Below are 26,967 nucleotides of genomic sequence, written 5' to 3' on the forward strand. Positions count from 1 at the left end.
TCAGTTATACAATTTTATTGGTTTCGGACAGACATACATCTAAGCAATAAACATAGTTGTTTCTACAGCCCACAATGATCATTGTACCCCACACCACAGGAGAGGAGAACGCTTCTCCTGGAAGTTTCCCTGTCCCTTCTACTAACCCACTCTTGCTGTTCAGGATCCATATGCTGCCATCTGTAGATACCACTGCCAGTAGTGTTTTACCATGACTATGGAAAACAAATGGGGTCGCATATACAGCAGACGTGGTTTCAAATTTCCACAATAAATTACCTTCCATATCACAGCAGTAGGTAAAGCAGTCGTGAGAACCGAAGAATGTATCTTTTGCTAAATTTGAAATACATGGTGATGAAAAAATTGGTCCATTGCTGGAAAACTCCCAAACCTATATGACAAAATTTAGAAATTAAAGTTCAGTTAGTGTAACAAAAGAGCTAGTTTATCTGTTATTATCAAACTGCTGATGCAAAGGACTATAGTCTTAACATCTTAAGGCTAGTTTTATATATTCAGTGCAAGGCTTAATTCTGTAGATTCATACCATTCATTAGATTTGCCATTGCTATTTGCATGATGAGACAACTCAACATGGGTAACCAGGCATAGTAGGTTGTTGTAGTGACTGAACCCACCCAGCTTCCTGCACTAGGGCTTATTTCCGGGCAACAAGTCTCCAGTACTTTAGAAAAGGAAGCTCTTAAGAACCTTTAAGGCCATGCTGGATCAAACCAATGCTCTAGCCAGTCCAGCACACAGTTTGCATGCTAGCAAATCAACTGCCCACAGAGTCCTTCAAGCAGGATACGTAGAAGAGTTTTGCCTATTCAAACTGGTGTACGCAGGCAAAATACCTCAGAAAACAAAAGTAGCCATGGTCATCTTGCCTCAACTTACCATCATGGCCACTTTCCAAGTCTCATTTTCAGAGCACTTGCCACTGTGGTTACTGTGTTTCCGGATAGTTTTTAAAAATGCATGATCTTTGGGTCTGGGAAATATATGCAAATCTAATCGCTGGGAAATATATAAAGGGGAAATTTGTGCACCTGCATTAATTGCTTCATTATGTTGCTATCACAACTCATTCAATCACTGTGTGTGAAGCATGCAAGGATTAGCTGTCACAGATCAAATATTACATATACAGCCTTCATATCACTTCAGCCACATTTGTATGGACACAGTTCCCATGTTCAGCTGCAAGTCATCAACAGATGAGCCCCCCCCACTGGACTGCTTTAAAGTGCCCACATGAGGATTTGAAATCACTGACACAGAAACTAAAAGGGCAGACTATTCCATAGACTCACTGCTGTTGGCAATACGAGGTCACAAAATTAATTTAGCAGTAGGGTGCACAAGACATAAACGTTGCTTGAACCAACGAGAAATAGTGAGCACTGCACTACAGTGTATAGGACTTGCACTGCAAGTCTTATGGAAGGAGATTCAACATGGCTTCAAAGCAAGTCCTGTCTTATTCAACCATTGTTATGCTGCTGCTTATCCTACATTCCTATGCCTCATCTTGGAAAAACAGGTGGCTATACATATAAGAACATAAGAAAAGCCATGCTGGATCAGACCAAAGGTCCAGCACTCCGTATACATGGTGGCAACCAGCTGCCAATGGGATCCCTAAAGCAGGATGGGCGCAAGACCTCTGCCTGCTCTTCAGCAACTGGTGTACATACAAGCATCATCTAGTCAACTTAAAAGTGAATGCTAAAGTAGCAAATTACTATTCAGAGTTCAATCTAAGTATTGACAACTAGTATTAGTAATGAGAGAGCTTCTTACCTTTTCTCCAAAATGGCTAAAGCAATACAAATTTCCATCTACACAACCCACACACACATAGTCCTCGTTGCAATGTGGTGAGGAGAAGAGAGGCTTTCCACAACCTCTTTTCCAAACTGTATTCCCCATAAGCTGTGAATGAATGGATGATGCATTCTATTTTAGGATGTACCATGATTTCAGCTAACAGTTAAACACAGCACCAAGGCAAACACCTGGGAATATCTGTTACTGGGAAAATGGAAATTTCCTGAGCAAGCAAAACATTCCTGCAGTGAAGCTATTTTAATCATTTTGCTCCTGGACATATTCCTAGGAATATAGAGAGAAAAGATCCAATAGATCAAGTCCTGGGTGGAAAACAAGATTTAGTGAAGCTGAATGACATCAAAGGGATTCTGTCATCAAAGGGGTGGGATGTCATCAATTGTTCTCCATCTGGTGAACCAAACAGAGGATTCTCCTACTGCATTCGCTGGGAACCAGCTTTGCCCTATGTGGGGCTCCTTCCATGGGACAAGGCCACACAGAGCAAAGCTGCTTCACCTGCTCTGCTCATTCTCACACTGGGGAGGAGGACACAGGTGAAGTTGAGAACTCTACTTGGCTGGCACAGGCAGGAGATCTAAATGGGAGAGCTCTCTGGTGCTTGCGGAAGAGTCTAGGTAACATTTCCCACATTTTGGCTATGTCTTGTGGGACTGTGGAGTTATATACCTTTCAGCAGAGCCACATATTTCTATGATTGCTACAATAAACTTTATTGCACTTGCTGCCAGATCCGTTCTGTGGGGCAGTGGAATATAATTTTTTGCCAATAGTTATGACCTGGTTTGCATGACACAACACCCTGTTTGGTCAGCTAATGGTAGATTGCTCTGTAGCTGATTTTTGCAAACAAGCCACCCTGACAAAAAACGGCTTCTTAGCAATTGTTCGAAACCAGACAGGCTGTCATGTTGCCTGAATCTGGGAATTTCAGCACAGGTTGTTGGGATCTTGGTAAGAACAGCAAAAAAAATCCTGTGCTTCTCACTTTCTGTCATCTTACCCCTCTTCTGGACATCAGCATGGCATGTGGGAAGGATCAGCACTTTTATTTTGCCTTTTTGAAAAGAAAAATGGGGGCCCTAAAAAATGCGTAACTCAGGACATCTATTTTTGATTTTTCTTTGTTGGTCTTTCACAAGTGTGCTCTCAAATAAGTGTAGCTTTGATGGTTAATTGTCTTGTCTATTTTAGTTGGCAAAGCAATTGACAAAACTAAATTGTACATAAGCTAATTTGCACACATTGTTAAGGCCAGGGTGGAAATAATAGTAAAGGAGACAAGTCAGAAATGCTTAAAATGGGGGTGGGACACCAAAGAAGTGCACCAAAATCCCCCCCTTCCCCCTGCAATGTGATCCTCTCACTTTTACATGATGAATTTCAGTGCCTTTCACCTTTTCAATACTAAAATTGCAAAGACATCCATGCAAATTTCTGGGTCTGGAGAAAAAAGGGTGATGAACTAGGAATGATCCCTCCAAAGGGCTGTTTAGTGGATGGGAAACCACTACTGAGGGACCCTGGCACATAGCCTGGGCAGGGTTGTGACAAGCAGCTCTGTACTTGATTGTGGCAACCATGATAAAGTTGCTCTCTTGGGTGCAAATGACACAAGAAGCCAACCTGTTAAACAATCAGTGCTTTTCTTTTTTCCTCTAAAGGTATTTGTTGCTGCAAAAGTCATCCTTTTGCCTTGCAGTTTGCATAGCTACGTAAGGGCTGCAAATTCGTTCTGCAGCCCCTCTTATTCACTTTACAGAGTTCCTAGCACCTTCAGAGAGGATGGGTCAGGATGCATTTCTGCACCACACACAGCAACAAGGTTACTTACGGGATTTATGGCTAGTAGCAGTCCCCCGAGTGTTGCAATGTACAGGTGATGGGGTAAAAGATGGAGTTGCGGAGAGGAAAATACAGCTCCACCTTCAGTGTGCAACTTCCAGACACACTCTTCTTTCTGTCAATATGACAAGAGATAAATATCAGCTTATACCATTGCTCAATCAGGCAAACGTTGAATGTTGTGAGTGAAGACTCACAATATAAACGACCCACACTTTCGCAGGCAATAAAACTAAAGTCTTTTATTGCTACTTGTCTACAAGATTGACAACGCTACAGATAAGCTCTACTGCAATGGTCTTTACACGGCAGTTGCTAACTCCTTAGTGACGTCCCTCAGGGAACCCACGTGGGACTAGCTTTCTTCGCCCCACCTTTCCCCCCTGAGGTGGGACAAAGCTTCCTTCTGCTCAAATCGGCGTAGAGAACGTCTAACGAGTCGCGTTGGACAAATCTACCCCGCCTCTTGTGTCTCCTGTGTCATGTCCAGGAGGCTCAACATCAGCAGGAAGGGGTGCTGTCCGCCCACGCTCTCCCAGGGCAGAACTTATAGTGCCTTTTCCCTCGGGGCCCTCTTGGTCTGACATAGGTTCAGCTGTTTGCCCAATGGGTAAAGGGTCAGAATGTGGGATGGCTATCTGCTCAGCTATTCCCAAGTCAGGTTGTGGAAGGGACATTTGGCCACAGGGTCTCAGGTATAAATCCTCCTGTTCTGATGTCTGATTCTCTCTTTGGGTGTTTGGCCTTTCCCCGTGAGGTGCTGCCTCTGTCGGGGTGTCAGGCACGATACTGAACTCCCAAAACAGACAGGCCAGTACATTGAAAATGTGGTCTTCTCCTATGATAAATCATTGTGCTCAAAGTCTATCCTCCTCCTCCAGGAACTAGTATGGGGAGAGAATTTTTGCTTCATAAGCTAACAGAGCAATCCCAGGGCTCCCAGGTAACACTCAGAGGGCCACAGGATTTTCAGAGTCCCGGCTCCAGTTCAGAAGACAGTTCTGATTTTGCTTGGTGCGCCTTCTCCACCTCCACATTGCAGCTGTTGCAGAAAGGGGAAGAGACGAGCATCACCAAAGTATTATGCATCTGCAACAACTTCAGCCTCCTTGTGTTTCTCTCTGAAGCACCAGTTAAGTGGCTGAAATTGACCCCCCTAGTTCCTCCTGCACTTTAAAGAATGCCTGTAATCTGTCTAAACCTTTACACACTCAACAGAGATCTACTAACTGTTCAGGAAATAATGAATAATGTTGTAACTTGCTATTCAGTTTCTGCGAAGTGTTAGCACTGGTGGAAATCATAGTGTGATAAGAACCTTAGATTATAATTCTGCATGGACTTCCAGGAAGTAAATCACATGGAACTCAATGAACCTTACTCTTGAGTAGACACACAAAGGGCTGCACTGTTATTAGTTAAGATGCTGGGGTTGTAAATACCACATAATCTGATCATATTTTAAGATACAAGTTAATTAGACCTGCTATTAAAATGGGTCATACTGGTTATGGAGTTTGAGCTAGATTTTATTGCCAAGAGGTTGGACTGCAATTCTAAGGACCCTTACTTGGAAGTGCATTCCACTGAATTCACAGTTACCTGGACTAAACAAATACTGAGGATGCATCATCATTCATCCTTTTATCTAGCATTCATGAACACTTACATAAATATCTAAAGCATATACATGCTGGTCATGCGATCCAATGAAGACCAGCCCTGTGGAAGGATCCACAGCTGCAGAACTTTTCACAGCGTCATCAGTGGCAAATGACCAGTGTATTTCACCATTATTGCTTCTGAGTACATATACCACTCCATTATAAGATCCTGCGTAAATACACAGCATAAATATTTAGTCAAGCATTGCACTTTAAGAAAAATATTTAAGGTGCAATTATAGACATGTTTGGACAGGAGAAGCCCTACAACTCCCAGCATTCCTTAGGCAGTCGGTTGTTGGACTTGTGCCTAAATATGCACAGGATTCTACCCTTAATCACAGAAATCTCCAACTGTTTCCCATGTATCTGAACATTTGGCATCAGTTTGCAAAATCGGCAGCATTTGATATAAACCTGTTTCCACCAACAAGCACAAGATTCTCATGTTAAAACACTAACCAAGGACAAGTTCCATTAAATTTACTATGATATAATTTCAGACAAACAAGCAAGCAAGCAAGCAAGCAAGCAAACAAAATAGAGGGAATGAATCTATTGCCCTGGCCACTCTCTGAGTGACCACAGGACAGTTCAAATTCCCAGTTCCAAGACTGGGAACACTGCTCAGACCACTGAGCTTAGAACTGGTGCTCTAACCCCCTTTCTCCCTACAGCTAAAGTTAAAAGAACTCACCAGCTGCTTTCTAAGGCTGGTAAATGACCTCAGAGAGGGATTTAAAAGGGGCAAGGAGGGGAGATTAGAATGGGCAGGATGCAAGGTATCCTGATGCTGCACTGGCCTGCTTCCCTCCCCCTCCAAAATGGTGGTCTAGCAAAAATGCAAAAGAGGAAGCAGATATCACCTCTGCTGTGCCTGTTGCTCTGTGCTGGATGCTGGTAAAACTCCAATGTTTGGGGCTTACATGTATGCTCACAGGATTGCCCTTAATTCAGTAATCATGGATGGGTTTTATTAAATCCCTAGTTATTGATTAATCCTTATTTAAATTTTTAACCAAAAAAAAGGGAAAAGCACTATTTAAATACAAACCAACAATGATGAAGTTCCCACATTTAGATGCACAAGCGGAAGATTCAATACGATCAGCAAGTTTTCTCTCCCACTTGACATCTCCTGAATGTAGGTCAAGTGCTTGAATCACATGCGAATGGGACCCAATATATACGAAGGCAGATACTTTTTCAGTGATCGATATCAGAATCAATGGAGATGCATCCACACATTTGCCCAGGTCTGATTTCCATCGTATGTGCAACATCAACTTCTCAGCTGTTTGTCCAAGAGTTTCTTGTCCAGGACTTTTTTTAATAGACTCCGTTTCCATTATATTTGCATTGCTGAACTTTCCTTTATCACACTTACTCTTCAAAATTTCACTCTCACTTATATCCTCCTTCTTCAGGGGCTCACCAATGGACAATGACCGGTTTCCTCGGCTTACTGCAATAAATCTAACTGCAGCTGCCTCAGCTGCCAAGGACCTTTCTGATTTTGGTTCGCCATACTTTTTACTGGGCTCTTCGCTGCTGCCCCCACTCACTTTTCTTTTTACAGCACCACTGCAGCTTAATTTTAAGTCATCCTTTGGGAAAACTGTTTTTAGGACATGGTTGTACACTTCTCCAATGGAGTTACTGAGAATAATTTCCAAGAGGCTGGGGACAGTCCTGCCTACCATATGTTCAATTTCATCAAGGAACTGCAATGATTTTAAGGAATCTCCACCACTGTGCAAAAACAATGAGTCTTTTAAAATGTTGCCGGAATCATCTGGAAGGTTTAGGAGAGACTGGGATGGGATGGGGAAAAAGAAGAAACACAGCATATTATATGTGCATATAGGTGTATATCCAACACTGAGATCGGTTAGAAATCTACAAAGCAACCAGAGCCCAGGACTCTCAAAAAAGCCAAAACCAAGCAGAGACAGCCAGACTAGAGATATTCCAACTAACAGTAGAATCCAATTATTATATTGAATTTATTTTATATCCCCTCTTTCCGTCAAAAACCAACAAAAAGTGGTGTTCAGTGTGGCTACCAATTTTTTTGCTGATGATTCTCCCTGTAGCCCTCAACAAAATCTACTCGGTGTGCTTGGGATTGGGGCAAATGAGCACTGTAGGGACACAGAAGGAGAAAATTCATTTGTTCAAGCAAAATCTGTCCACATAACACTGGATTTTGTCTCATCACCGAAGCTACACAAATATGTCATTTTAAAAAAGCAACAACTGGGGTGTATTTCTAGAGAGAAATAAAACAGTTCTTATTGACATACTGTTCGTAGATAGGAAAAATAAGGAGTTATCTTCCTTTATCCTCAACTGTAACTTTCTCTCATGTTGTCCCCTCCCATTAATTTATACTGGAACATCTGCTCAAACTGAACAACATAATCAAATAATGTGTATACATCGTGAACACCTGGCAGTAACGCAAGACTGGGAATATGCAACATTTAAAATTCTATATAGGATTAATGTAAACTATACTTCTGAAATCCATACTGCAGTTAGATGCCTATGCTAGAATTACAAGAAAGTGACATAAATTATGTCCATTTTTATGCAGTTTTCAGGTGATAAAAAGTAAAATCTAAAATTTATTTTGATATGAAAATACATGCTCTGTTCCTTTGGTGCTTATATACTACCAGGGCAGCTAACAACAAATAAAACCAATCGCAAAATACGATAAAGCCCACTCTCCCCAAAACATCAAACATGATAAAAACAGAGACAGGTCCAGAGGCTAGCACAGGTGTCTGGTACAAATGCAGTTATCCAATAATAGGGGGCCTCAACTTTTTTTTTCCCTCATGGATCCCTCTTGAGCCTTATTTAGCCCTGTGACCCTTCCCATAGTTGCTGCTAGCCACAGCAAAGGTACTTTACTATCAGCTCTGTGGTCTCCTAGAAATATGGCATGCCCCCTGAGGCGGCCATATAACCCATGCTGAGAAATTCTGGTCTAAACAGATATTCCTAATAAATTGCCATATATTAGGAAATGCTACAGGTGTTTCCTATTATCATTCTACAGTTACTTCCAAATAAATACTGATAGCTCATTTCGCATGGCAGTAATTCACCTTTTATGCTACAATTGCTTACCACCACCAAAATGTCTAGCTTTTAGGAATAAAATAATCATTTCCATGCAGTTTCTGTAGGGAAGCTGTATTTAAAAGCCAAATGAATGGCAGGTGTTACAGCACATTTGGCAAAACTGTTCTGACTGCAAGTCTTGCATTCAAAAGTAGTTACTGATGGATATGAGAACTCAATTGCTCTGATACAAAATGATGTAGCTTAAAATAGTACCTTCCACACACTCTGCAATCTTTCCCATAATTCTTCTTCCTTGATCAGCTTACTGTCTCTCTTTCTAGAGTTCAGATGATTATTATAAATCAGGCTCAGTTCAGACACATCAATTTTGCCTTTGTATGAAAGAAAAAGTAAAAGAATTTCATTATGTGAACATTAAGCTAAAAGTTTTACTGGGGACAAATAAACATGCTCATCTATTTTATTATAACAAACTAGGTCCAGAGAATCTATATATACCATTGCAGTAAAACACTCTAAAATGCAATTCCCCAATTTCAGCTAACATAAGAATATGAAAGAATGAGTTGAGACAGAACAGTCATGTACAGAGCACAATTAAGGGCCAAAAACTGAGCCCCAGGTCAGAGGAGAAAGCAGTGGCACATAGTTCACTGACTAGCCAGATTAGCCCTGTGTGCCTAGCAAGTGTGCTTTAGATACTGGTTTTCCCTTAGCCTTCTCACACTCTGCATGGGAAAGCACTTCTGACGGTGTTTCAGAACAATCTGCAATATGGTATGGGCCTCTAGTTTTCTGGAAAATGAGTAATTCCCACCATGTGCGTACAAATCCAACAAGCAATTCTCTGACCTGCGGCTTAGTTTTGGTTGAGATTCATTGCATCATTCAGCAGCTTTTGTTTCTACACATAAATTAAGCATAACAAAGTGCAGTTATGCAGAAGGTGATCTGCCAAATGACACCTCTGCATAATTTTTGCAAGCATGTTAATTCCTTCATCATGTTCTCCAGCTTTTAAATGTTTGTACTTGGTCTATGCTATATATGCTTTTTAATAATATACTCCAATTTAAACTGTAAAGTGACTGAAATGCTTATAAATTAATAAAGGCAGTTTTCAAGCATAAATTCTTTTTACCATGTGATGTTACTGGCAAACTGTCAATCAGCAAAAGTTCATCCGGGACTGCATAGCTAGGAAGACATTCCTTGAGTTTCTTCAGAAGATCTCTCTTCTTAAAAATGTCTTTGGGCACAACGAAAATAATTAATTTTTCCTCCTGATACCATATCACAGCACAGGTTTCCACTTGACAGCAGCCTTCTGCAATCTGCAAAATAAAGTAACCACTCATAAACAAGAATTACAGACAGGCAGAAACAACATCTAAGGAAAAGAACCCCCTACATTTGAATTTTTCTCAACTCTTTCTTCGTTGCATAATGCAAATAAAATTTAGCAGTCGTAAAAAATGGTACTAGATACATAACCCTGGAATTTTACTGGACATTGCTGAACTGTTGGACCTAGACAATAAGAAATATGGAAGAGCTTAGATTCAGATTAGGCATGCGCAACTGGGCTGGTGGAAGCAGAGTTCCTCATCCCCTCATCCCCAGGAGCCCCTCAGTACCCATGAAAAGGCTACAGAGGGCTGGGGAGCCTGCATGGGAGGCCCCATCCACTGTAGAGCCATTTTGTGGTGGCATCCACAGAATTTTATGAAATTCCCAAATGTGTCCATGGATTCGTAAAGACTGAGGCTACTGTCTTACTGAATAAACTACCTTACTGGTGTAGGAGTATATAACTCTCCAGTTACACAGGCAAAATGGAGAGGCAGCTATTTATCAGCTACAGAGAGAAGAGAGATGGAGAGCAATGCTGGAAATAAATACAAATGTTTTAATTGTGTCAGATAATTGCTCAACATTTTTTAAGTCCTGTCATGAACATCAAACCGCATGATGTAAATAAAAGTTAAGCAGGCTCTTCCAAGTACTGTTGGCTGTGGTTACGATTCAAATCCTCAATTTTTTTCAAAATAACTCTCTTTCTCTGAAAATGTTCTGGACAACTATGAATCAAGAGGGGAAAACGTGTTTCCAAATATACTTTCTCTTGGGCATTTGTTGCAGGACAAAGCTATCCACACAGCGAAAATAAGTTTTGTATTCACTGCTGAGCAAATCACTGTATCCTCAATACTATTTTAGAGAAACACAAGTTAAGGAGCTACAAAAATAAAACAAGATGGGGGAAGAATAGAGGAAAGACTGAAAGCTTTTCTTTTTATATTTTCTCTGCTCTTGCCCTGCCTTACTTCCCAGCTGAAGGCGTCTCTGCTGAACCTGGCTTAAGTAAGTCAGCTTCAGTGGATCTTTTTTGACTCAGAGACAGCTAGAATGGCACCCTCCTGTCTAGTTAGACTGAGAACCACATGGCTCAAGCAGTCTGGGGTAGGCAAAGTGGTATTTGTAGGCACCAATGCACCCCTGGACACCTTCCCTGGAACTAGCAATCATCCCATTTAAAAAAAAAAAGTAGCACATGCTCTTGCTAACAATGGGGCTTGCAGTGAAATAGGTTTCTGTTAGGGCTGCTACTTATTGCACTGGGACTCAGACCTTACCTCTTAACTTGTTTTCAGTCTCTGGGGCAGGTTACACAACTTTTGCCAGGCCTCCCCCCGCAGCCTTTTTGTGCTGCTGCGCAGGATAGTTCCTCAAACGTGTTTACAGCTGGAAAAGTTGGCTTATTCCTCTTTTATTGGGAGCTCACTGAAGGCAGTGACTTGTATCATCTTAACTAACTTCTGCAAACAGACCACTTTGCATCTCTTCAGTGAAACTGACTGAAGGGAAATGCCTGCATGCTAGTTTCTACTATCAGCATTTAAAGGCATAATGAAGGTAATTCACATGTGCAAGCCAAAAGCAGATAAAGATAAGTGGCACAGTGCAGATTTAAAATTCCCAGCCTCTTATCAACCTGGCTTAAAACCTGCATCATGATGGATGCCCTGACCAGTGTCAAGTACAATTAAAAGGAACTTAAGTGTGGGAGAAGAGGGGAAAAAGCAAATGCAAAGAGAGCTTCAGGAAAAGGAAACACTGAATTTCACACCTGCTCTCAAATATGATTTAAGTAGAGACTGGGAAATTACATCTGCACCAGGCAATCACTAAAAGTATATTTTTAAAAGCTGAAGATCAAACGCCTCTCACTTAATTACATGTTAATGGTAAGATCATGTTAAGTGCTAAGAAAACAAGCTATATCAGGTAATAACTAAAGTGTGTTACCAAGGAAGCATATTGCTCTGCTACTTTTTCCCTAGCACACTGGCTCCAGAATCTCTATTTTGACTTGATAAGTACATAAATCTAGCAACTGGATACCTAGAATAATAAAGCAGCAAGATGTTCTGGATGGTTTCCATTAGCATAGGTTATAGGAGTGACTCTATGGTTCATATGATCATGGAGGGTGAAATAAGCCACACTGGCTTATTTTCCCTGCTGTGCACCCTGGTTGTGCACCAGGAAGAGTTGCATCATTACTCTTGCCAAAATGGTTTGGTGTGAACCAAGCAAGGGTGGCTTGCTACTACTGTTTTACCGAGAACACATGGGCTGTTTTAGGGTTCTGGTTTGGCTCACTAGTAATGGCAACAAGACACCGTTGTTGAATTTGCATGACATGCACTCACGAGGCTAATTGTGCAAATTCTTTTGGCATGAACAGTGGTGAAGTAAACTATCATGACTTATTCCCTATTATGTGATTCTGAAAGCTGGATTAATGGGGGAATATCCCTGGTGTCTATCATCCTCCCTTCTCAATATTCGAGATCTGATTCCTCCCTCCATCTCTCTCAGGCTTTCCATCTTTTACCTCTCCTTTAGATTAAGCAACTTGGTTTTTTTAAATAAATATTTTGTTTGATTATTTTGGTTTGCTGTCATATTGACTGAATACAAGAGTATCATTTCCATCATAGTGCCCTAGGATTCTTTGCTTAAGAACTGAGCAAATATCAACTGGTCATACACAGAAATGTGTATGCATACAAGGGTAGAAGAGAATAAGCAGTAGCCTGCACCAAGTGCCCTTCCATTACTTTTTGCTTCTACTAAACGCTTATCCTAGCCCATGTATGCCTCTACTGTACACAGCTTCTTAAATCCTCCCCTTTGCATCTCAGTTCCTCTTGCACAGGAGGTATAAAATTTGAGGACTATGAACTGCATGGCCTCTTTATTTCCTTGGAAGGTCTATTCCAGAGCAAGCTAACCTAGTGCCCTTGAAATGTTTTGGGCTGGCAGCATCAGCCCGTATGGCTAATGATCAGGGATAGTGGAAGCTGTAATCCGAAGCATCAGGAAGGCACTGGGGTACCTACCACTGGTTTCTCCTTCCAAAGGTGATATTACAAACCCAAGGAGCATCCATTTTCCGGACACTTCATGGCCCAAAGTGATTCTCAAGAATGTACGAAACCTCTGATAGATACAGAGCATTACCTGCTGTACATATTCAAGGTTAAGACGCTTCCCATGACGCTTAATTTGATTGTCTTTTCGTCCCAAGAAAAACATCTCACAATCCTTAACTATTACAAAGTCTCCAGTTTCTCTAACTGTGCCCATAGGCAGTGTTACTTCATCATCAAGGAAACAGACACGTTCTTCACCTCCTGTGCAAAACAAGATGAAGCTGTATGTCAGTCTCCCCACTATATGGACCCACAAAACGCAGACTGAAGCACGAATCTGGAAGCTCCCCCTTCCAATTAACTGCAGCTTTGTGCTGTCTGAGCCAGGGATCATGGCTTAACATTAACTATTGCTAATTTCAATAAGCCTACTTCATAGCCCAGTTTGACGTTGCCTTGTTTTGATGTCTGCGGAGTATGCAAGAACTTTGGCCATAGCACTACCCATAATTGAATAAATAAATGAATAAATAATATAAGAAGCCAGAAGCAGGGCACGATAGCAACCATCTGCCCATTCACACCAATCCATCATGCTGCTACTGACCCTTTGGGTTCATTTAGTTATCATGATGATTAACAACTGTTGAATGTGCCCCAGTATCTTTTTGACTTGTTTGGTCATAACCTTAGGTAAATGAATTCCATAAATTTGAATGGAAAATGAATGTAATGAATTTAAAATGTTAAATAGGGAATCACCTAGGAACACTTGACCTTCACCTTCTAGAATGGCAGAACCATTAGCCGCTTTGACTCCAACTATCGTTCCAGACAGTGGGGTTCCAAGTGGTACAAGCAAATCAAATCTAAAGTCAAACAGTAAAAAAGGGAGAAGGAGAAGGCGGGGAAGACAGAGATGGGAATCACGTATCAAAATATGATTCAGACAACCAGAAAAAGAAATAAATCAGTTGAACGTTTTCCAAATGCTTCCTTTAACATGAATTACTACTTATATTAAAAATATAACACAAGCACCTCAAAATATGAGCACTTCTTTCAGGCCTTTTTATTCTGAAGTCAAGTGTTAAGGGCCTGGCTGTGAAATATTTCCTCATCCTAAAACACCTACGGTAACACGCTGAGGTTGTTTCATCTACAGAGGATGTGCACCACTAAGACTTTTATCATTTATTAATCAATTAGTGTACATGCAGGCAGCAAAAGAGAATGAAGTTTCCTACCGGTGATCAGTGCTAAAAAACTCCTCAGGAACGTTGTAGCAAGTGGCCCAGCAGGAGACTTCTGTAATACCATACATGTTAAATATGTGAGTTTTGTTTCCTTTTCCTCTCCAGCTTCTCAGCACATCTAGTCCAGGGAAGGCTTCTCCACCAAGAGCCAAGATTCGCAGAGATGTATCTGCAGACAGCACAGTTGATTTAATATGCTGAACTCCAAATCTTCTCAGAAGGGTTGGTGTAGCCTGCATGTTGTAGCAAATAAGAGAAATATGGAGTCCAGTCTGTACCCTAAGTAGGGTCACACTTGGGAAAAGTTTCCTTGGTCAAAAAACTGTCAATCATATTTTATGGCTGCTCAAAATGATACACACCTAACTTTTTAAACAATATATTTGATAGTTTCAGGCACAGTCAGTCAGTGTGGCACAGTGGTTAAGAGTACTGGACAGGGACTCAGGTGATTTGGGTTCTAATCCCCACTCAGCCATCAAGTCCACAGGGTGACTTTGGGCCAGTTGTGGGCTCTCAGCCTAACGTACCTCACAGGGTTGTTGCTATGAGTATAAAATGGAGAGGAGGAGAACTTCTAAGCTGCCCTGGGTTCCTTGAAAAAGGATGAAAGGCAGATATAAATGCAATGCAATGTGATGATGATGACAATATAATCTCAGAAAGGAAAGTGTCAGCATCTACTTGATCAGCATGACATTCAAGTGTTGTGCAGAAGCAGCATTCAGAACAAACAGTGGTAAGCAGGTTGCTCACATTATCACTTTTCATCACTTACCTGTAACACTGATACCCTGTGGTGCTGAAAGAGAACCTTGGACAACTCCTGTGGCATCATTTTAATCATTTTAGGTACGATAAGAAGTGAAGCCCCAGTTGCCAAAGCAATGAAGAGCTCAACTACAGATGGGTCAAATGTCAAGGGAGAGGCCATGAACACTGTGTCATCTGGGGTGATTTTAAATATCTCTCTAAAGAAAAAGAAACATTACTTGAACCATTACATACATTTTGGAGTATGACACTGTAGCCATCTCAGAGAGAGCTCCTATATTTCCTGCATACTAGGCAAGTGCAGAATCATTCAAGCAAAAAAATGGCTATTGATTTCTATTCCTCGTGAGTGCAATGGAACATGCCTTGTGTTGTAATGATCTAGCTTCCCAACCTCAAGTGCCTCCATTGCAAACCTTAAATCATGCTACAAACTCATGTATTTTTCTCCTGTGTTTTTCCCTTTGAATTTTTCTGAGAACACTAAACATATGTGAGAACATACCTACTTTTGCTTATAATGTATCAAGCTTAGGCCCTATTTTTAAATCTCTACAAAAAACCGTAAAATTCCAAACTACTCCTAAAACTGTTCAATGGAACATCTGGCAGGACAATAAATGTTTCACTATTACACTGTTTGATCTAAAAACCAAATGAGACATGAAAATATTTTTGCCCAGTTTTCTTGTAATTGCGGAGGAGGCAGCGTATTGGGGCTGGCACTTGGGAGATCCAGGTTCCAGTCTCCTCTCAGCTTTGGAGCACACTGGGTGATTTTGGGCCAGTCGCTGATTCTGAGCCTAGCCTATCTCACAAAACTGATGTGGGGATAAAGTAGAGAGAAAAAGGACCATGCAAGCTGTGCACTGGGTTCACTACAAGAGCAAATGGGCAGGAAACATTTATTACCAACACAGGTAATGATAAAGTTCCAGCAAAATAGGTACTGGAAATTTGTTGAAATTTGGTGAAAAAGACAAATTCTGATAAACAAAGACTTCCATTAATAGGTCAGTTATTAGTTAACACAATAGCGACATGTGATAGTTATTTATCTCATAAACAAACAAATATTAACTTTTTGTACCCTTGCCAGTAATCAATATCAATCAATCACTTGATGAAATAGCTCAAAGCAAGAGAAATGGATTTCTCTATTCTTGTCACAGTTCTATGGTTATCTCTTGGCTTTTTGGCACATGACTTCATTGAAAAGTGCCACATGAGGGGTGATAGCAAGGAAACTTCTGCCTCCAGTGTTGAATCTTGATCAATCAGCTGATGAACATGGAGAACCAGCCCTAAAAGAGACCTAGCATACACTGCTTCTGCCGTCCTTTCCACCTCCTGTCAGCTAAAACAAGAAGTAAAACACAACTGCACCACAGAGTAGAACCAGATGTCTTCCTAAGAATTTCTCCACAATGTATTTATAAGACCACAATGTGATTTCTCTAACACAATTTTAAGCTGTGTGGGACTTGGAAAACAACAAGCAATGGATGCAGGGCACTCTGAGGAATTTCCACGCTCAAGGAAATTCCTGCTCAGTTTTTAAAATCAACTGTTAGTTGAAAGTAGCATGACACTTCAATGGCTTTACTGATGCAGGATTCAAATCTATATCCCAACAAATAAATACTTATGCTGACATATTTGTATATATGCACATCTATATAAACATTCCATGCTTTTCACACTTCACACTAATGGGATCATAATACTATAATTAGAGCACCAACCACCACCAAACTCATTTACAGTGCAATCCTATGCAAGGATATGTGGGGCAGGCTGGCAGTCCATCCTGTCTAAACTTGCACAAGATTGTGCCCTTAAAAAACAACAGTAACAACAGCCACAAGATGTTAAACGAGGTCAGGTGAGACAACTTGGTAGTATTTTAGGATATATAAATACACTGCATATTCATTGCAACCAACATTTGGAAGCCACTGAATGTTTTTGGGGTTCCAGAAATTCTTTGAAATGTTTGGATCCCATTTCTAAATCTTATTTTGGAATACATTAATCAATCATCAAACACATAGTATTATTGAAACATAGTATGTTTCATATTAATGTTAATATTATTGAATTTTATCTGGCCAGGGCAGCTTATTTTATATTGTATGTTTGTATTTTATTCTAATGTTTACATTTTTAATTTATGATTATAATTATTTAATTTATTGTTGTAAGCCTCCCTGAGGCTTTGGCGAATGGGGCGGCATAAAAATGTTTTAATAAATAAATAAATAAATAATAGTAATGCCATGAATTCATAACCATGCATTCTCAAAATCATAACATAAAATCAAATATAATTTGTCATTTTATTGAACTGTTAAATCTATTACTATCTAAATATAAGACCCAATTTGTACTGAGTGGGAGCTTTGAACAGATTCAGGCTTGCACTAATTAGAATAGCCCTTGCCTTGATACAGCAAAAACGTCAAGGAAGCACACCTAGATGTCAGAGCTAGACACTTTGCACCTGCCCCATCTGAGTGGAGGCATGCTTTGTACCTGCCCCCTTTCCCATTTCTGAGGACAGGCTGCCCCATAGTAGGGAGAAGAGAAAGAGGCAGGAGTATAATTGTGTCTTTTGGCCTACTAATCTGTGGTTTCCAACTGCATGGACTGCCTAGGGAAGCCTGCCCCTAGTGATTAAAGAGGTTACTGCAAGCTTTGACCACACTGACACATTAAAATTAATTAAAATTAATGAATGCATTTACAAACAAATGCATTATAAAACAAAATAACCCATAGGCATACATCCCCACAATAGCTTTGGTGTGCAAGCCAGGTTTCAAGAGTCTAAAATCTGCTGTCTTAGCAGTATGATGGATGGACAGACACACACATCATTTTCTATTACGACACAAATAGCAGGATCATGCATTTAATCACTGGGCATTTTACAACTTAAATCTGAGGAATTCACTTGATTTGACCTAAACAAGATTTTCATTCCTCTGTCCCCTTCATATTTATTTCTGGTTCATTTATGCTGTACAGCATATGACTATGGTTGGGATTTGTGCTGAATATTACATTTGTTACACCATCTGGTACTTTAAAAATAATACTGCTTCTAGCTAGTAATTCATGAATTTATTTGGAAAAATGTACTTACCGAAGATGAAGAATGTTTGGTACTATGCATTTATGGGGCACTCTGACAATCTTGGGGACTCCTGTTGTTCCAGATGTATGCAAAACATATGCTATAGAGTGTTTTTGTCTAACATCCAACAGTTCTTTCGATGGTTTTGTCTCATCTTTGTCCAAGATATGAGATTCCCAGCTGTTTGTCATTGCAAAGCTTTCATTTTTCTCATTCACATGTTGTAACAATGGATTTACATTTGTATTACTGTTGTTCTGCTGGAAAAGAATTAAACCAACTTTTTGCATTTCAAGGGAATTACAGCTGAACAAATATCCATGTGCTGCTGTAAATTTCTGAAAGATAGAACAAAAGGTTTTATTCTAATAACATGTTTATCTTTAATTTGCAGTGAAGTTCTATGACATACAAAATATTTAAACAATATGAAGAGATTTGGAATACATTTTATAATATTTAAAAATATAAAATATTTTAAAAATCTGAAGAGATTTGGGACAGCTAGTTAGATAAGATGTTTCAAAGACATGTGTCTTTGAAGTGATGAGATTTTTAAACCTTAGGTACAAACCAATCACTATTCCACAACAATTGATCAAGTTAGAACTAATGCTTGATTTTTATACATTTATAAATTGTACTATACATTTATAAATACATTTATAATATACATTTTATACCAAAATTTAAATAACTGTTGAGAGCTTTTCACTTACATCAACTTTGTCTTTTTCTACAAGGATGTATTGGAAGTTACATTTCTTCATGAAAAAAGCAGACAGGTTTGGTGGGACATCAGGATCAATAGGAGAATATGCAGCTGGTACCTGGAGAATTCTAACAAAACATACGCTTCATTTAGCAAATTATTCTCGGGAATCAAGTGCTGAAAAAATCAACATCTTCATATCAGGACTAGTCTCTGTGTTGAGGCATCTGCATTCATAAATCCCTAATATAATTATCTGATTCAGTCCCATCAAATTCTGATGAAACTGCAGGGTATAAAATCTCTATTTCCCTTAGGGTTGAAATGGATATAACAAAGGTGGGTAACACAAACTTTTTCTTCCTTGGGTATGTAAAGTGAAACAAGAAAGAAGGGATCGTTAGCCTATTGGTTCCTGACTCAAAACGACCCTTCTCTTTTTTCCCTTCTGCACAGTTCTGCAAACACACATTTGCAATCCTGCACAGGGAGGTTGAGGGGTGGAGCAGGAAGGGAGGTTTTGGAGAACAGAAGCAGCAGGCTGGTAAACAGTTGAGTTCTCCTGTTGTTATCATTTCACACCTTCTTAGTCTGACCTATTTCTGCTCTGTGTGGGGCCGGGGGAGAGGAAAGAATATACAGTAACTGTCAGGATTTCTTACATGCATTTGCTTCAAGTATTTACTTTGGCCATTAGGAATGGCTGCATGTGTTACATTTTCCCCAAACACAGAGATCATCTGTGTGGATAAGACAGCACATGTACATAGTTGTGTAGGATGTACCAGATGAAGCTGTTTCTAACTCTTGCGAGGCAAGGGAAATTACTGATCTAATCTGCTTAGAAATTTTGACAGGTCTTTTCTGCCAAGCAAACTGCAGATGGATTTTGCCAATTTCAATTATAAACATAAGGTTCTCTAAGGTTTCTGTCACTGACAAAAAAGGGAAGCTTTGCGTTTGATATTAATAAACATTCAAAAGATGCATGCATGGCAATAAACGGTATAAACTGCCCAGAGACATTCAGCTGTGGGGGCGGCATAGAAAATGATCTAATCAAGTGGAGCAGATTCATAAATACTGAAGGCATCATCATTCTGTTGCCATTATTTTGTAAGATGAGTATACAGACTGATGGGATTGCTTCCCTGGTAACAAGATATCCAGTAGCAATATAACCTGTTCTAACATTCCAGCAAAACTTTTTCTCAAAAGTAACATCTCTGGAAAGATTCTTCCTCCTTTTTTAAAATAGCTCAAGAGCCTCTTCTAGAAAAGTGAAGACTGACAATTGGACTATTTTCTGTTGCATCATTGGAGGTGAAGAGGAGCAGTAGATGCCCCTGTGAACAACTGGCAGCAAGGCTGAGAAAGCAGCAGCAGCGGTGAGAACCGTGATGAGAAATTAGACTCATATAGAGGGCCCACTCAGGTGCCATGCCCAATGCCATCAAAAGGCTACAGCCAGCACTGATATTAGCTTAAGCCTTTACGGTGAGCACTGCTACCTGGCAATGCATATGGTTGTCCACCTTGTCAATGTCACCACTGGCTGTTTCCATGGCACAGGGGCACGTGGGCTAGATTCAGTCCTCCCTTCTTACCATCACTTGGTCTGGTAATCTTTAGATTATTGCAACACGTTCTATGTAGTGTTGCCCTTGAAGGCACTTTAGAAGCTGCAGCCCATGCACAAAGTGGCAGCCAGATTAAGAACTGGGACCTATAGGTCTGAAGACATAAGACCAGTTCCTGCTTGTTTGCATTGGCTGCCTCTATGCTTCCAGGTTCAATCCAAGGTGCTGGTTTTAACATATAAAGCAGTACTTGACTTGGGACCACACTACCTTTCAGAGCACCTCTCCCAACCTACATCTAGTCAGATTTAGTCAGACTAGATTTAGTCAACTTCTAGAGCCTTCTTCTTGGTGCCAACTTGAATGGAGGCTCAGAGTGGCAACAAAGGGGAGAGCTTTCTTCGTGTTGGCCCCCCAGCTATGGCACAACCTTCTCACTGAGGCCTACCTGCTGTCAATCTTGTCATCTTTTTCTTTTGTGCCAGGTTAAGACAGCCACTTATGCAAAGGCTTTTGAAGATGTATTTGATTATCTAGGGTTATTCTTCACTAAGTTTTACCTGCTTTAATTTTTTAATGTTTCTTTGATAAGATGTTATGGTGTTTTACTGTTTTTTATGGGTTTCAGGGTATTTTTGACTTGTTTTTATATGCTGCTGTAAACAACTCAGGCAGCTTTAAAGAAATCTAATAATAATAATTAATAATTTAATTTAATAATTGCTGTTTTCTGTTCCCAGTAAGAACTGTGCGTTCACTACAAGGCTGGACATAGCTTGGTACTGTACATGATCTTAATCTGTTTAATGATATACATGTAGATATCCTCTTGAATGAACAAACTTCACCTTAGTTATACTGGGAAAAAATCTAAGTGCTTCTTGCACTAAAAATAAAAAGTTCTGCATAGCCATTCCTTAAGTGAGCTTCACTGAAGAATTAAAGTGCAAATGTACTATTGCATGATTAGCATTAGCAGTTATCTATTGCTTCAATTTTGCTTTTACAAGCGATCATGGCCTGCATACAAATGATTAGCACCTATACAACTATCTCCAAATGCATATGATCTTAGTCTGCATTTCATGAACAACACAAAATGGGGGCAACCTTATATGAAACTGAGAGGAATTAAAAAATAATGGGTGTATATTGTTCTAAAGGGGTTGGGGGGAGGTAAAATTTCTACTGGGCATGGAGAAGTGCAAAGGCATATTAAACTCCCTCTTCCAATCATATCCAAAATTACATTTCAAGTTAATAACTGTTTTAGGGAAACACAGGCTAAAATCCACACCCAGGACTTCCACTTACTCTCCTCCCCACAGAAGCCTCCAGAGCAGCTTCTAAATCTGCTTTAGACTTTGCTGTATCCTCTGGAGTATATTTCAGGGGCACATTCACCAGAAGCTTCTGTTCTGCTGGCAGGTGATTAGGCTTGGGTACAATTCATAGGTACCCAGTATGTTAAAGACAACCTGGATGTGGTTTACCAATGTGCTCATTCCACCACCTAGTGGCTGAACTTAAATTTTGGGAAGAATTGTTTCAGCTTTAAGAGGGACTCTGATACTCTGAAGTAGCAAATTCATCTGGAAACAACTTCCAACATTTAAAAAGAGTTATAAAGTTCAGCCATTCACTAAAGACACAGAGTATGTTCACATAACACAGTAAGCCACCTTCTGAATAAGTAATGAATAAGTTCAATTGGTGCAAAATAGAGCTGCCAGGTTGCTGACGGGGACGGGGCGTTATGCTCACATGACTCCAGTCCTCCGTCAGCTTCACTGGCTTCCCATTGAAGCCCCGGCCCAATTCAAGGTGTTGGTTATGACCTATAAAGCCCTAAACGGCTTGGGTCCTGGCTACGTGAACGAGCGCTTACGTCCGTATATGCCCGACCGCCCCTTGAGATCTGCGGGAGAGTCCCTTCTCCGGGAACCCTCCATGAAAGAAATTAGGAGAGTAAGTACTCGGAGGAGGGCTTTCTCTGCGGTGGCACCCAATCTATGGAATTCACTCCCCAAAGAGGTCCGCCTGGCACCGTCGTTACTGGTTTTTCGGCGCCAGGTAAAGACCTTTTTATTTAAACATCATTTTAATTGTTAAAATATATGATCTGGCCATGGCAACTTCTTCTTCCTTCTCTTTTCTCCTACTATATTCTTTATTTACTTATTTTATACTGTTAATTTTAATTTTATATTATTGTATCTCAGTGTATTTTTTGTATTTAGTGGTAATTTATTATGTTCTATTGTATTTCAATGTATCTTATTGTGTTGTAAGCCGCCCCCAGGCTTCGGCAAGGGGCGGCATAGAAATGTTATAATAATAATAATAATAATAATAATAATAATAATAATAATAAGCAACCATGGGTTGCTTGCTGGCTGAACAAGCCACAGTACTCTCAACAGGCTTGCCATGGCTCTTCCCCCTCAGTCCTCTGGCCAGTTCCAGCATGTATTGCCAACGCTTTTGCAGCATACACCAATCTTGCCCACTTATCCTGGTCCCTTCCCTCTCCAATCGCTACCACTTTTCAGAGCACTTACTTTGCTCCAGATCTTTAAAAAAATGGATATGCAAATAGGGTCATAGGCCTATTCCCCTTATTTTGCAAGTGAGCAAGAATGTAAATTTGATTGCCCAGTACGTGTAATCTTGCTTGCTCACTCTATTTCCCTGTATCTTCCGTATGTCCGGCATCAAAAATGGGAAACTGAGAAAGTATTAAGTGTACCAATATTTGTTGAGAGGACAAAATATTATTCACTTGGAGGTGTGATCCTTTAGCTATTAAGAATTGAATGGACACATATCAGTGTCTTCTCTGTTTTCAGCACTAACCCAAGTCTTCAGCAAGTGGAGACAAGATCTAGTGGCTTCTTTTTGAAGCAGTAACTGAAGCTGCACAAATTTCCTATTTACTACCAACCTCTAAATTTGTGCAAATTTTGCCTCCAGTTACTTTCAAATTCAGATATATATTCAGCATTTAAAAAAAAAACATTTGAGGATGGCAGAATGGGACACATCAAATGAAGCCTCTACACCATCAGTAATTACACATGTTCTTCCCTGATGAGGAACCATCATGTGTTCATCATACGCACATGTCCTCTAAAATTTCTTTTTAAAACTGGTGGGAAAATTTGCACAAATTTAGGGCGGTAAACAGAGGGGAAATTTGTGCAATGGAAATAGCTACTCCAAAAAAGAGCCATGATAAGAGGGGCAAGTCAGCTTTCTAGACTTGCTAAAGTCTTGAGGAAGTGTTGTACAGGAAGACATTTAAAAGTCTTAGTTCAACAATTAATAGTCAGAAGATCTCATTATCAAATAGGAGATAAGCGTCTCTCAGTTTTAGGGCACCCATTTCTCTGTTTCCTTGGTGCTTGTTGACAGCTGAAACATACAAGGAAATTGTCTAGATAAGATTACACCCAAATCTGCACTCACGGGAAGCACTTGGGGAAGGGGTGGTATAAGGAAAAAACACCCCAGTTGTGTACTGTCAAAGATTGCATGCATAAACACAGACAACAGAGGTGGAAAAGAGTGTTGGTATCCGCAAACTGCCATTTCAGCATCAGTGGAGGAGTCAACATTGGTGAGGGAGGCTGGAAGTGGCAGGCATTTCTGCCACTCTGGCTGGACAATTCTCTAGTTGTTCCTGGCAACCCAGGATAAAATCGCCATGCCTGATTCAGAAAACATGCCAAGCAATCACAGGTATCAACAACCCGAAAACAAGCCACCTGTCCTCAGAGTGCTTTGTCAATGAAAAATAAGCCATCCTGTAGAAACTATACTGGGTTCAGATGACATAACAAGTAGCCACGGCTGGCTACGCACACTGAATAGTTGTGACATGAGAACTAGGTAACTTAGCCAAATGCCTACAACTTATGTTGACTGTAGCTTAATGAGGGGACTGTAATGTGCACAATCTTCACAGTAACAACTTTATAGAAAAGTGAGGTCATAGCAATACCCTATAATCCAAGAAGGCAGATTTATCCCTGTGTGGCAGTAGAGGCCTATTTCGACATTTTCAGAGAGATGACAATGTTCCCTCAGGAAATCTGTAAGTTCTGTGGCTAGATTGATAACTGTCTTGTACGTGTAGACAACTGGAGTCTGATTGTTGCATTCGTCAAAGCACACTGCTCTTCTCTCAGCATATAGCCTGGCTGCAGTTTGAACCATTTCCTGAAGAGTCATCGCCAATATTTATACTGCATACCTAAAATGAAGGGAAATAGGAATCAAAATTCATCCATGTTTAAAATATGTATTTTGAAAAACAATCTAAGTCCAGGTAAAAGACTTGAAGACATGCCCCTATGGCACACTATCCATTTACTATCCTGATGATTAAACTGAGATTACTTCCAAAATTTCCCAGCATTATATAAATATAATAAAATGCTTCAAATATAGCACACTTGTGTTAAGAAATTCTTGAGTAGGTAAAAAGATGAGGCATGTATCATAATTTTAACCGCACATGAGCGGTATTAGCATTTTCACATACCTATATAACGAATGTTGCTCTCAGCATTCAGCATACTTTTAAGGATACCCTAAAGTATCATCATTCATTTTTTTATGCTGCAGTTAATACTAAGTCCATTGAATCAAAAACTATGAGACCTAAGAAACAAAGAGATTAAATACAATAAAGTTTATATTTGTGCAATTCATATACTATAGAACATCTCTAGATGGCACATCCATATATGGTTTTGTACTAATTTGGTCAGGTAAAACTGAATGAAGCTTAGGGAGGGCTCATATGGCCTTCTACGAGAGCACTCAAAGAGCCATAGGATTCTTCATAACCTCAGAGGCAAGGCTGGGGAGAGAGGTCTGACCTCGAAGTTCCTTTGCCTGATTGCCTCTCCACCGCCATCCCCAGCAAACTGGTGCAGAAAAAACAAGCCAGAATCTTGACTTGGGAGAGGTAGGAAAGGGGGCATTCTAGTGCATGAATAAGAGACTATGGAGGTTGTACCTGTGTCTTCTGTAAGCATCTTCCCTCTGCTCCTGAGGCATTATTCTAAATGGCTGAGAGCAGAAATTCAGAGCCAAGGGAACAAGGAAGTGAATCACCTTTACTGCTTCTCTGGTTCTGTGTTCACCTCTGAGGGTGACAATCAATTCAACAGGGGTATGCTCTTAACTTGTGAAGTTCAAAGCACAGTATCACTGCACTCAGTGGAATTTATTTTCATTTAAACAAGCTACACACTAGCTTGGGCTTGACATTATCTGAATGGGAACAGTACCCAGGTTTGAGCACTTACTCAAATAAACACATATAGATATTAGTAACTAAAAACTCAAAATGACTGTCTACACCTGGATATTTCCCATATTTAGATGGCATCCCCCAACATTTCTGGGCATGTCCCACTAAATTGAGAGGAATTACTTCTGAGTAACTGTGCATAAGATTACACCATCAGTATTATAGTAGCTGATAAGAACATTAACAAATAATTACTATTAAAAGCTTCATCTACATTCTGCTTTTTAACTTTGTATACAGTCTTTTAATCTTGCTCAGGTTTGGCAGCAACTTGGAATCAGCACACTGATTCTGAAACCTCATTTATCATCAGAGTTATCATGAAAGATGTCAAGCAGTTAACATTGTTCCTTAACTAGAATATGACCTAGGAAAAAAAGGACAGCTTTTCCATGGCATAAAAGCTAAATGTGACGTATCCGATTCTGTACTCAGCTGTGACAGTATCAAATACTGCAGTAATGCTCAAGATGGGGCAAGATCGACATGACAATGAAGTCAGTGTATAGCAATGCTCCCTTTTCCTTTTTTAGGCCCAGGACCCCAATCGAGATACTAAAAAGCTGCCTGCTCCCCTTACTGCTCACGTTAAGAATTAGACTATACATCTATTGTAGAGTAAGAAAGAATAATGATATAACTGCCATCCATTCAAGGTGCAATCCTATGCATGCTTAGAAAGCAAAACAAGTCCTACAATTCCCAGCATTCCTGGGAATTCTTAGCCGGCTTCGGCTATGGAATGCTGGGAGTTGTAGAAGTTTTTGTGCTGCCCAAAACACCTAAGATTTTTTATTTTGATCCGCACATTCAAAACACCCTGGGTGGCTTTCAGGGCCTATCCAGGGTACAGACAGGCCTTAACCAAGCAGGCTCAGCCGGCTGTAGTTTTTCTGAGCGGGTTGGTTCGCCCGTGCTTCTTCACCCGGAGTGTGCTGGAGATTTTCCCTTGCTTCAAATAAAAGCGCCTCAGAAGCGTAACTTACAGGCCGGCTTTTCAGCCGCAGCGTCCCAGGGTGCTGCGCTTCCCTGAAGGAACCGGCTAGGAAAGCGCCGCCCCGGCGGCTCTTCGTTACGCCGAAGTCGCTTTTTGCTTTAAGGACTGGAGAGGCAGAAACAAACCTTGGCCTCCTCATAAGCAAGCAAATCGGCTGCCGCTTCCCCTCCGGTCAATCTGATAAATTTCTACCTACGACGGAAGGAAGGCCGATTCCCGGTAGAGAATGAGAAAGAGGCAGGCGGCGTGAGGAGTCGGGCAGGCGCAAACGCGCGGAGG

General features: G+C 40.4%; 1 protein-coding gene across 7 annotated transcripts; it reads right to left on the bottom strand.

Moving 5' to 3' along the window:
• On the bottom strand, positions 1–26,958 carry AASDH (aminoadipate-semialdehyde dehydrogenase). Of its 7 annotated transcripts, none has more exons than XM_044418156.1 (16): positions 26,814–26,958; positions 24,915–25,033; positions 24,372–24,623; positions 18,796–18,916; positions 18,086–18,414; positions 14,942–15,134; positions 14,155–14,396; positions 13,670–13,776; positions 12,996–13,168; positions 9,607–9,799; positions 8,718–8,836; positions 6,421–7,180; positions 5,372–5,535; positions 3,692–3,817; positions 1,810–1,941; positions 1–394 (listed from the first exon to the last, which is right to left on the bottom strand). In XM_044418156.1, exons 3-16 carry the CDS (start codon positions 24,599–24,601, stop codon positions 5–7), a joined length of 3,279 nt encoding a protein of 1,092 aa, XP_044274091.1. In that variant the 5' UTR covers positions 24,602–24,623; positions 24,915–25,033; positions 26,814–26,958; the 3' UTR covers positions 1–4. The 7 variants fall into 7 exon arrangements, 6 of the variants coding, with proteins under 6 accessions (XP_044274091.1, XP_044274093.1, XP_044274089.1 ...); XM_044418158.1 differs by having other exon boundaries at positions 13,691–13,776; positions 26,678–26,958; XM_044418154.1 differs by having other exon boundaries at positions 26,678–26,958.
• Positions 26,959–26,967: the final 9 nt, after the last annotated feature.

The sequence above is a fragment of the Varanus komodoensis genome, unplaced genomic scaffold (genome assembly GCF_004798865.1).
Source record: "Varanus komodoensis strain SLA01 unplaced genomic scaffold, ASM479886v1 scaffold9, whole genome shotgun sequence".
NCBI lineage: Eukaryota > Metazoa > Chordata > Lepidosauria > Squamata > Varanidae > Varanus > Varanus komodoensis.